This window comes from Cebidichthys violaceus, unplaced genomic scaffold (genome assembly GCF_023349555.1).
Source record: "Cebidichthys violaceus isolate CVI_PGR_0920_01 unplaced genomic scaffold, fCebVio1.0.p SCAF_6, whole genome shotgun sequence".
Classification (NCBI taxonomy): Eukaryota; Metazoa; Chordata; class Actinopteri; order Perciformes; family Stichaeidae; genus Cebidichthys; species Cebidichthys violaceus.
In genome coordinates this window covers 9,403,740-9,416,059 of record NW_027176816.1, presented here as the reverse complement: position 1 = coordinate 9,416,059, position 12,320 = coordinate 9,403,740, and the positions used below count along the sequence as shown (strand labels likewise).

General features: G+C 42.0%; 1 protein-coding gene across 2 annotated transcripts in view; it reads right to left on the bottom strand.

Moving 5' to 3' along the window:
* The window catches only part of LOC137889014 (kazrin-like), a 200,186-nt gene that overhangs the window by 6,620 nt on the left and 181,246 nt on the right, over positions 1-12,320 (bottom strand). For both annotated transcript variants that reach the window (XM_068732572.1, XM_068732573.1), the window contains 6 exons: positions 8,003-8,139; positions 7,280-7,450; positions 6,709-6,792; positions 5,459-5,648; positions 3,885-4,021; positions 3,379-3,502 (listed from right to left, as the gene is read on the bottom strand). In XM_068732572.1, the coding sequence (XP_068588673.1) occupies positions 3,379-3,502; positions 3,885-4,021; positions 5,459-5,648; positions 6,709-6,792; positions 7,280-7,450; positions 8,003-8,139 (843 nt within the window). The remainder of the gene's footprint in view (positions 1-3,378; positions 3,503-3,884; positions 4,022-5,458; positions 5,649-6,708; positions 6,793-7,279; positions 7,451-8,002; positions 8,140-12,320) is intronic.

The window sequence follows — 12,320 nt, the reverse complement described above, 5'->3', positions numbered from 1 at the left end:
ACGTTCTCTTTCTTGCTGAGAGTTAGATGAGAAGATTGATACCAGGCAGTAAATATGAAGCTACAGCCAGCCTGTGTCAAATCTATGCTAAGCTAACCGGCTGCTGGCCTTAGCTTCATACCTTACAGACATGAATGTAGAATCAACTCTTCACAAGAAAGCAAAGAAGTGTCGGTGTTCAACTAATATTAGTATGTCATAGAGGAAGAGACTTCAATGCAAGAGGATGCTGTTCTGTTATCATCTGTTGCTCCCGACAGCACATCACATACGACAGCGCTCAACTGTTTTTGGATGGTTTGCATGCGAATTAGATTGAACTTGAAGAAGTGCTCAGTTCCAAGGTCATTCTGTGATGTTGTTTGAGAGTTAGCAGGCATCTGCAAACACAGCTTGCAACCCAACAGCACAGCTCATTTTCAAAGCAATTGGAACTTGTGTACCTTGGTCTTACTGAGTCTGATTGATTACTTCGTGGGTCGCTTCACTGTGTTGAGAGTCCGGTGGAGGTCAGGCAAGAAAGGGGGGGTCAGTGTTAAGAGGTCAGGGGTCAAATCAAAGCAGAACGTTATTGACACCATGTGCTGACACGTATGAGTCCTGTTCCAACAATCTCACATGGCTTCCTTTCCAATCTCCTCTGTTTTACGATCATTGATTTCAATATCGAAGAGGAAGAAGTAATGCTTTTCTTTTCTTTATAAGGAATTAGAATTGGGAAAGAGAGGAAAGGAGGCCATTTGGAAGCTTTTGGGGATGCAGTCCTCTCACAGACGGACTTGCAGGGCTGAGGGAGGCTAACGCACGTGTTAAAAATGGCAGCCCCTCCAGCATAAAGGGACGAATCAGGATTAGAAGAGGCACACCAAGACAAATGAACATGTGAACACACAGACGTTAACACAGGGAAAGAGAGGACAGCCACATGGAAGTTCAACGTTATTTATTTTATTTTAAAATAATCTTATTCTTATTTCTTTTAAGCGTAATTTTGTTGCCATGCCTTTAAAAGTTTGCTACTATATCCACTTCTAAACATCTCAGGACCTCACAATAGAAGTCCTCCAATGAGGCCTACATCTTTAACTTTAAATAAAAACTCTTTAATAATAATAATAATAATATTAATTTTATTTCTGTAATTTACAAAAAGTAAAATATTTGTGGAAAATAAAAAACAAACAAAGAGACCGTGGCTCAAAACATAAAAATCATACAATGTTTTTCATTTGATATGTTTTTTCCCCCCCTCAGCAGAGGTTAGTTAAAAAATAGCCTAGACTTCAATACATCTCATTAAATGCTTAATGAAATAAAGTAGTTGAGCTGTTGTTCTTATACATACAATTAAATACATGGTGACTTATCTATGAATTACCTTCGGGATTCACCTCTAAATCCAATATCTGCGAGCCCAAATGCAGCTTGAGCTAAATGATAATCTTTGACAAGCAGTGTGTGTGGAACACAGCTCCATTGTAATCTGTGACTCTATAGTGTTTCAGATGAGACTGACAAATACCCAGTGTTAGTTTAATATCAGGGAGAGAAAAGATTTCCTGGGGGTGGCAGTGCAGACTCCGGCTCCATCCAATGAAAGGAGGAAAATAATCCAACGTCTCTAGTCATTCTTGTGCTTGAAGAAACGCTATTAACCTTTGGCACAAAGTTAATTGCTTTTTTGATTTTTTCAGATGGTGGCTTGAACTCTGCATCAGAATTTAGGGATCGTGGGAGAAGGTATGCATTTGCTTCAGTTTGATTAGCCTGCTTAAATCTGATTTTTAAGCTCCTGGGTTGGCACTCGTTATTGTTATAACAGTTAATTTAATGTCTGCTCCACGCGCAGGCCTCTAAATTGAAGTTCAGATTTTCTGGTAAAGTGACCTAATTCCTGAGGTTCCTTGACCATCAGTATAATACCTACAATATCCTACTTATGCTATGATAATAGCATTCTTTCTTTAGACTAACTTTCCCCTGAACAATTTTACTCCTAACAGCCTTTTAAGCATTAATAAAACGATAACGTTACAAGCTACTGTAAGATCCTACAGTAAGAAAATGGTACAAAGCCTCATGAATAAGTGGAATAATTACTTAAGCATTCACAGTGTAGTGCTGGGTTTTCTTTGTGACTGTTGACTTTGCTGACCTTTAATATATTTTAAATGTAAGTTTGTATAAAGAGCCTTGTAGGTGCAGATTAAAACGTTCTATGTTTAGTTTGGGATGTTAAGCTCTTGATCAGAACGTTTTTCTGAATAACAAATCTAATAACATCATGAATAAACATGAAATTAGTAACTGACCTCTCTTTTTTTAAACCCGTCCTCGACAACATACCCAGAGAAAGACATCTCTGTTCAGCAGGGTTTTGTTCAACATGCATTTGGGGACTGGGACTATGTGCATGCATGTCACACATGTACCTTAGGCATGTACCTTCTATCTTGACAGATAGAAAACACATTTCTTACATTTCCTGTTTGGCTTCATGTTGATGTGGAACAAACTGTTCTGCATAGAAAGTTTATTCCTCGCTTAGCAGCGTCTTTGAAGTCTCATTTGAGCGAACATCAAGGAGTGCAGTTTTCTTGGCGGCTGAGGGATGTGTTGTACGACCGAATTAGAGGCGGATTTGAGGAGTCTGCATGTTTGCCGACAGGAAACTGTTCTCATCATGGCAGTGTGGAAGGAGGGGGATGGACCAAGCAGGACAATAAACAGGGAGGAGTTCAAGTTAAAAGGTAGTGAGGGGATGGGAGTACATGTCAAAAATAACCAAAAGGCATTCAGGACAAGGAGACATTTACACGCACAAAGTGCACATCAACTGTTGTTATTTACAAGTACAGCAGTCCTTCAAGTTTCCAGTTGAGTGAAAACAAAAAGTAAAAATGTAAAGAACAATTCAAAGATCCAGTAACACAGTCGTTTTGGAGGGGCAGATACAATAGAACATATCCACATGGTCGCTGTGTCACAATGTCCACTCTATTTACAGGACTGTACATACATACAGGTGCATTTTGCTTGTTAAGGTTTACACTTCAGCGAAGCAAGACACGACTCCGGCTCCTCATATGGCCTCTGATCATGGACGGCACACGCATGCAAACACTCTCACACACATGGAAGTATGGATGTGTGTGAGACTGCGCAGGCACACACACATTATTTTAGTTGTATACACTGATCGAACACACACCCATCCTCTCTCTCACACACACACACACACACACACACACACACACACACACAACACAATGCTGTCTTCTGATCACCGCCACAAAAGGCTCTCCAGCTAGTTCGCTCGGACATGTGTGCTTTACCAGTCTGCATCTTCCTCTATGTAATAATCAGGCGTTGAAGTACCATCAAACAAACCAGGGTCGAGGGACTTGCGCTGCTTCCCCCGGGCGAAGACACGCGACAGAGAGCCCAGCCCCATCTTCTCTTTCTTCTTCTTACGCTTCGCCTCCTCCAGATCTTCTAGGGACTGAAGGAAGAAAGAGAAAGAGACAGCAGAGGGAAGGAGAAGATGAAGACATGGGTAGAAGGAACAGAGAGTTACAAGAGAGGAGAAGGCCGGCAGAAGTGGTGCAGAGTGGGCGATAAAGACTGGGAAAGATAGAGATCACAACACAAAGGGGAAGTCCCTTGACATGCTGCCAGGCATGCACTTATGCAACAACCACAAACTGGTTTTCACATTAATTCAAGTCACGGCTGCAGAGTACACGACAACGCTGCGTGGGGCAAACATGAATTCAGCCAGAATGACGACGAAAGGAAACGACAGCGGCGAGGGAGCAGTACAGTCTGCAGTTACTACAGAGGAGGTGATTACTTGGGAGGGAGAGGTGGTGGGCAGCTCTTACATTGCAGAGGGAGTGAGTCCGATGGCGTGGTGAGTTGATGTCGCTTGGTGTGGATGACCGGTCTCCCTCCAACGCAGAGGCATCAGAGATGATGGAGGGCTGACGCGAGTGGCACGGGCTCACTCGCACAGCAGCCACTAAACAGATAAGAGGGAAAACAGATAAGACTTGTTTTCTTTTTGGGGATTGTTAGTGGGCACCAAAAGTAGTGAACAGGGCACATGAACAATGCCACTACATCCTAAAACAAAAATATAATAAAAAAGCCCCGGACCAATAGCCTGAAATTATTCGCAATTATCCGTAGTTGCTAAGCAACAGTGAAAACAGCTTCACGGAGGTTGAGCGAGTGTGTTTGTGTGTGTGTGTACCAGTGAAAATGATATACATATAGTACAACCAATTGCATAGCAATTTGGGGGTTCGCGACTGTTCACGTTTTCTCTCTTTAAGTGTCTTTGTCTGCTTCTTCCTCCAGATGTCCCCAACAAGCCGCTTGAGCCCGTTAGAACAATCTCCAGGACTGAGACGGACGTCTACTCTGGTGGAAGCAAGGCTAGTTTGTGTAGAACTTTCTTTTTAGGCTGAGATGGTGCCGGTTAGTCTTATATTTTTTTAAGTTTTGGTGTGGTTGGCCTTTGACGACACTTTACTATGAATTCTGAGGGGGAAGATTATTTAACCATAGCTTTTCAGAATAACAATTTAAAAATCTTAATTTACCACGTACTGACTCCCCTGTGCAGACGTTTGATGCTGAAAAGCCCTGTAAAACGCTTTTTTAAATTGCACTTGAACTTTGAAAACAGGCCCTGATTATATATCAGGATGGGTCACGATTAGCTAGCTGCACTGCAACAAAGAAAACAAAAGGACATGGTTCTATTTGCCAGCCACAAGGAGTGACGAAAGTCATCAAAGTGAGTGGCTGAGCTAGGCAAGGGAAAGCTGCCTATTAACTGTGTTTTGAATTTCAAATGAGAGTCGATGACTATTCATTTGGTTTGCAGTTTGCGATGCACTTTAGCTGCAAATGTGTGCCTGTAGGGTGAGCCATGGTTCACTAAAGGAGTGACAGATAATGTTTTTTCACAAGTCTGTCGCCACAAAATGGCGAAGCTGCAGGAGCAAGTGTTGTGAGGGGCCTGAAAAGTAGAAATAGGGGCCAAAAAAAGCTAAATATAAATTGAAGTTTTCCTTACAAGTTGGGTCAATTTATTGCAACATCTAAGACAAAACATATGAAGTCAATGTACTTCTAATTGTTGGTGAATATACATTTAACCAGACAGGAACAATACTTAACACCCAACTGATCCTCAGCTGCCACTATTTGTCAAATACAAGGAAATATTTGTGTGCGGCAAAGACAAATGGAAGCTGTAAAGCCAAAAATATGTTCACTGTAACTGTTACATAAAGCGCATGAAATGGAGCGACCAGAGCATCATCATCGGTGGCCATCGATCTGGTCGTACTGAGCAGGAGTCGGGAGTAAATGCGTGTGAAGCAGGTTCACGAGAGCATGCAGAGGCCAGAGGGCGGTAAAACCAGCAGGTCCCGTTTGTGCCTACCTTGTCTGTCAGTGGGATGGCCCGTGTGGACGTACAGGGTCTGCTGACTCTGTCTGATGGCAGCGGTCAGGGGAAGGTCAGCCTGCATCACCCACTCCTGGTTGTTGCCGTTGACAACCGTTTCCGTGGGCATGGCCAGAGAGTGACGTTTGGGCACATCCTTAGTCAGGGTTGCTAGTGACTGTTTGGCCTTGAGAAGGTAGACAGACGGATGCAATCAGTCAGAAAGAAGAGCAAGAAAAGGTTTCTGGGTTGTTTTGAGTGAATTGGTGTTTTTTCTCTCTCTCTGTTTTTGTTGTCTTTATTTATGTGTCATATGTGTGCACATGTACATGTCGAGTTATGTATTCAGAATCCTACGAAGTCTCTGAGTGCATGCAGGCAAGTGAGTTCTCCCCTGGGCTCCTCATGTGGTTGTTGCCTCATGAAAAATGCAGCTGTATTCATGTTCGTCTTTTGTTGTGTGAAATCTCTCCTTACCACTCCAGAAAGCCGGGGAGAAGAAAAATGCAGGAGAAAAATATCTGTAGGAGGTTTTTGCTGTTTGCTTCCTTTCGGGAACAAAGTCAGGGGATGGTGCGGTGTAAAAAAATGGAGAAACTGGAAATTATGAAGCTTTTCTTGAAGTTTAATGAAAACATTTTCTCAGCAGAGCCTCGACACAAAGTACAAATCACCATCTTTTAGCATGAACCACAGTGAGCTGCTGGAGCCTTGGGAGATGTGTTTTTGCAAGTGTATTTTGTGTCTGTCAAAAATTTGGTTTCTTTGTGAGTGTGTTTTCTGATTAGCCTCGACTTGTTGCCGTTTCACAAATGCTTCAATTGTTGTTATTGTGCAAACCTTATCATCATGCCAAGCAACAACAGGCTGCAAATCAACACTGAAGCGATCAGCTTCGTTGCAATCATCTCTACCTACCAGCGGTCTAACGATTATCAATCATAGCCCTTGACATGCAAAACAGAACACAATCACAAACCTCTAGACTAATCATTAGTTGTCAGAATATTTTCCCCCAAGCATTTCTTCGGTCAATTAAAACCACATTCAGATCAATCATAGCGGGAACCCGTGGGATCACTGATGTTAGGATCACTGGGATCGATCAGGGTCGGATGAGGGTTAGTCAAAAAAAACGTGCAGCTGAGGGGCTTTCCTAAACGACAATTAGGTCACAAGTAGGAGAGATTTCCAGGGAGCGGGAGGGTCAACAAAGGTACAATTTGAAAACTGGGGGACCATCTTACCGCCATGACCCTAGGAGAGTAGTCCCTGTCCGCAACCCGCTCAAACACCCGGATCTCCATTTTCTGATTGACACAGTTACTCATCTGGGGGTTGGAGACATGACGGATGGCTATGCTGTACATTTAAAGGCGTTCTTTGTTTGACTATATGCAGTATAGACAGACAGACGTACTACCTTTACAACAGTGATGAATCTTATCATTTGGGCTTTCTTATTTGTATCCTTATATATGGCTATTATTTGTTGTGAATATGATCTTTTCCCTGATCTTGTCAATAGTTTTAACTTGTGTTGAGCCTTGTTAACTGTACTGGTTGTGTTCAGTATGCATTAAGTGTACTTTATTCTTACCTATATTGTGGCTCTTTTTTTACACACATAAAAAATACAAAGTATAAACAAAAATACACTAAATCTGGAGAAAATCTAATTTAACAATGTCAAAGAAAGAGATAAATGTTTTTTAAAAGCATTAAAGGGAGTCTGTCTCTCCGCCTGCTTTTCTGTCAGTCTAGTTACACCCCCCCCCCCCCCCCCCCCCCGTCTGTCTGTCTGTCTGTCTGTCTCACCATGGCCAGTTCAGCCTCCAGCTCCTTGATGCGGTTCTCCTTGAGGTCGAGCTGGGAGCGCAGCATCCCCGTATGCTCCGTGGCTTCCTTGGTCTGCCGCCGCAGGTCCCACTTCTCTCGCTCCAGCAGGTCCTTCTCTTTGGCCAGTGCCTTCACCGCATCCTCGCTCTCCTAGTAGACACAGAGATCCTGATGGATTGTTTCACATACCAAGCATGCCCTCGAAAAATAAACATAATGAGTCAAACCTGGTAAATAATGGCATTGAACCAAAGTCAAGAAGACGACAAGGGTCTAAATTGCTAATTTCACTGCTTCCTGTGTTGTCTTGTCAGTGATTTTCAACCTAACCTGCTGTATTTGTTAAGTTACAGATACAGAAATGACAACATATAATGCACCAGCAATACACATATCTGAACATCTAACCCTAAAGCCAAAACAAACTAAATTTGTAGTCATGTAAACATCCTCACAGTCACTTAAGTTAAATATGCAGAGAGCTTAACAATTTGGTAATTTCTCTTTACACTTGACTAGAATGTGCACACATCCATAACATATTCCTATCCAGAGCATGCACACACATTTCTGAGGAACAACACATGTGTCGACTTATTTATAAAACCACTCGTTGTTGTTGCTTGGACAGGCCTTTTTTTGCGCCAATGTGCATCCAACCAACACAGCTACGCAAGAAGAGACAAGAAATGGGTGCCATACTTTTCTGTGCTGCTCATAGTTGCGTATGAAGTCGCGGAGCTGCTCCTCCCGGCTCTCCAGTGTGGCATAAAGCTGCTGCATCTGGTTCACCAGGTCTGCTTTCTCCACCTTCAGGCGCTTACGGTCCGACTTCATGGCTGTAAGGAAGATATGAGAGAGAGAGAGAGAGAGATTGGTGGTGAGTTAAATCACATAAATTGTCAGAAAAAAAATAGTTCCCTCATGTTTCGAGTTGTGTACACCGTGATTGGAAGAAAGAAAACATGTTGTAGATGTCTATTCCCACAGAGCAAATAAACAAACATAAATGCTGCCTTTCCAGATTACTGAGGAGTGATTTTAGTGAGCAAAATTATCTTTTAAAATTGGCTAGGCCTTTTAAAATGACAGTCTTTGTTTTGGTTTTGGTCAAAACAGTTGCACATTCAGACATATTAACTGCAGAAATGTGATTCATGTGCAACATTTCTTTTTTTTAACTCATGTCCAGATTGTAGCATATAGAGTGGCTTTCAGATATGAAGCGTTTTAGGTAAAAACATGAAATACCCATGCTGGTCTCATGTAGCGTGACTGCGTGTGTTGATAAAGGGGTGAATCACACATGAACCATCCTGTCAATCTCCTCTCTGCTGATGGATTCTTTAGAAGCTGAGTCTCTCTCTTCATCTATCTCTCTGCCACACTCTCTCTCTAATCCTCTGGCACCTCACCCATGCATCATGATAAAGAATATGGTTCAGTGTAGTTATTCACAGAAGCTCTAATTTCCTCAAAGACAACATATTCTTTTTTCTCTCCTCTGCATCTCCTGCTTTCTCTCGATTCTCCCTCTTCATGCAAGGCTGTTTTCCAGACATCTGCTTAAAGCCGACTTCCCCTCCGGCCATCTTCCCAAACTGACAACATAGGGTTTATTTACATTTTATGTATTCTCACTGTGTCTGTCCACCTTTGTCTTCTTCACTTTGACATCTATTTCCTCACAGCACAGCAGCGCTGACTCCTGGATGTTTCATAACAACACACGGTTCTCTGTTTCCCTCTTGATGCTCGTCATGTGTTCACCTTTCTTTTTCTTCCCTCTGTTATCCCCCTCCGAGCCAGCTGTGTGTCATTAATTAACTTATATCACAGCCTGGTTAATTGCATGACATTCACAAGTTGTTGTCTGGGGAGCACGCTCAGGCGAGTGCAATGGAAGTACACTTTTACAAGGACAGATTCACCCTCTCCTTTTCTTCTCCCCCATTTTCTCCTGCCCCCCCTTTCCTATCTCTCCCTGACACCCGTTGGTCAGAAGTGGAATTCCCGAGTGAAAGCAATATTCAAGCCAAACTAGCCGGCGAATGGAAACAAGAAACATCTCTCATTGGCCAAGAGAAACAGGAAACCTCCTAGCACCTGCCTCAGGAAGTGAAATCAAAGCCGTCTTTGAGATGAGCCAAAGACACTGTTGCTGCCTCACATCCTGCACCTGTGACCGTTTGGCAACATCGACCCTTCCTGGTGTCGGATACAAGAAAGCACTCACTGTGACTCGGTAAAAGGGTCCATTCACATTCACATCTCACGTTAGTACTGTTACTTACCATTTATAACCGACATATGAGAACTTTTATTGAACAAAGACGGTCCTGGGCTCATCGCAGTTACCTTACACTAAACTTAATATATTATAAAGCGATTACATAGGCTATTACACAGGAAAGCACTTTAAGCATTACCACTATGTGTGAATGAATACAAACATCACCGTAACCTTATAATGGTTCATTAAGGATATTATTGGAGTGGTATAGGCCTACTATAGAAGATGCAAAGCCCAAGGAAAATAAATATGACAATAACATCACAACTAATTATGACTGACACAGTAGAATAATAACATGCTTAAAGAAAGAATAAATAAATAGGAATAAGTAGAGAGATAGGCAGATACACTTTGGTTGGTTAGATTGTGTGTGCATAACAAAAAAAAGGATAATAATTGCAGCTTTTGCAATAGCGTTCAGCCCGACTAGTTATTAACTTGTATTAAACAGTCCCGCTCAGAGGCCGATTCATTTTATTCTCTCAGCCTGACTGAGAGGCAATTATGGGTCCTCAGCATATAAAAAAATATAAAGAGATGTTACAGTGATAAATAATGAACCCTTTTTTGGAGAAAAGCCCATTTTGGTGTTACTAGACATCTCTGAAGGGGTGTAGCGGACCCCAGGTAACTATGTTGTAGCAGAACAAAAATACATGGAATAGCCCTTTTCGCACATGACAGGAAAAGAAGGTGGGGAAAGAGAGGCTATAAATTAAACACACCTGTGAGCTGGGGGAAGGGGAAAACCAATCAACTAACCAAAGCTGCATGGAGGAGAACAAAGAGAGGAGTGAGAGTGGCTAATGAAGCTATTATTCAGTTTCTGGAACTGTTATGCAAACTAAGAAATAGTTGAAGTGGACTAAACTAAATCCGAGTAGCAAGTATCCATGAACCAGCTGGCTACACGGAGCTTTCTTGGAGGACAAGGCTTACTGGAGGTGTGCTAATCCCGGGAGCAGGTGGTGGAAAAGGAATCGTGTTCCGCTACAGCTTGGACCAGCTTGGGCCTCCTTAACTTCGGCCATTCATCAAGATAAGTCCTCTTTAAATGCAACTCTCCAGGCTTCTCCTTCTTTTCTCCCTAAAACACCTACACACCCTGAAATAAACTGAACGGGGCTGAAATGAACTGACTTCCTCCATACTACAACCAGTGAACTACCATATATTCCTTTAACTTTGGAACGGACCTACAACCCCCCCCCCCCCCCACACACACACACACACACACACACACACACACACACACACACACGCCACACGCACCTTATCATTTGCATATAAACAATTGACATTTCATTTTAGATCACCCAATGGACATTTGATTTGTATATCTGGACTCGGTCATGTGGTTTATTTGATTTAATGACCCTTTTTGAGTTTAATTCTGTATAAAAAAAGAAACTATTCGTTTTGATTGATTTATGATGTTTGCGTAAAATACAATTGACTTCAATGAAACACATTAATGGTTGGGGTTTTGCTTACGTTGTATTTTGTATTTTAGCAGGCTAGTTGGGTTAACTCCAACTGTTCGAAGTGAAATATTTTTAGTAAATTGACAGGGTACAATTTCTATTATTCTCCCGTCTGGAGCCCAACTGGTACTTTGAATAATTGTGAGCAAAACCTACGCTACAATGTAGCTATTCACAGTCTGCTGAAAAAAATATAATGTACAATGGCAGAAATGTGATCAGGTATTTAACTAAATTAAGAAACCCATGGACATTGATGGTGGGCCTCTGTCAGAGATGGAGGTGGATCACGGTGTGAGGAGCTTTGGCTCTGGTTGCTTCACGGCCGCTGCAGGGGCCGTTGTCTTCTCATAACCAAATATCACTGGTCCCTCCATTTATTTGTGTTCATGAACTGCCAGTTTTTTGATGTATTGTTGTATTGTTATTATTATATCATATTGTATGATATAACGTATCATAATGTATAATAATTAAGTGCATCATGTGCTATATTATATTACATTATGTTATATTATATTTCATTGTATTATATATCCTATCATATTATTATATCATATATTGTAAATAAATATCAATTGTTGATATAAACTAAAGTGCCGTGTGTGTGTGTGTGTGTGTGTGTGTGTGTGTGTGTGTGTGTGTGTGTGTGTGTGGGGGGGGGGGTGTTGTAGGTCCGTTCCAAAATTAAAGGAATATATGGTAGTTCACTGGTTGTAGTATGGAGGAAGTCAGTTCATTTCAGCCCCGTTCAGTTTATTTCAGGGTGTGTAGGTGTTTTAGGGAGAAAAGAAGGAGAAGCCTGGAAAGTTGCATTTAAAGGGGACTTATCTTGTGAAGTAGATCGGATGAACAGTTCCTTGCCTAACGGCATCAAATTTGTCATGGTCACTCACACATCATATCTACATCCAACAACTGTGGTGCAATAGCACAAAGCGGTCCGGAGGTGCCAGCTTTGGTAAAACTGTATTGAACAATCGTATTGACCAATAATAGGACAAAAAATGTGTGTTCTGTGTGACATTTAGTTACAATTGCTAAAACAATTGTAGGAGTAGTAGTACTTCTTTAAAACCAATCTGGCCCGAGCACCCCCACCGGCGGGGGCGACGCATGCATCCAAAAATGAATCCACTCATAACGTGCACTCATCAGTAACAAATATAATGATGCCTCATACCTGCTCAAACTGCAGCTCCTGCGCTACAAAGTCATCTCAGCTGTTTGTACACACTCC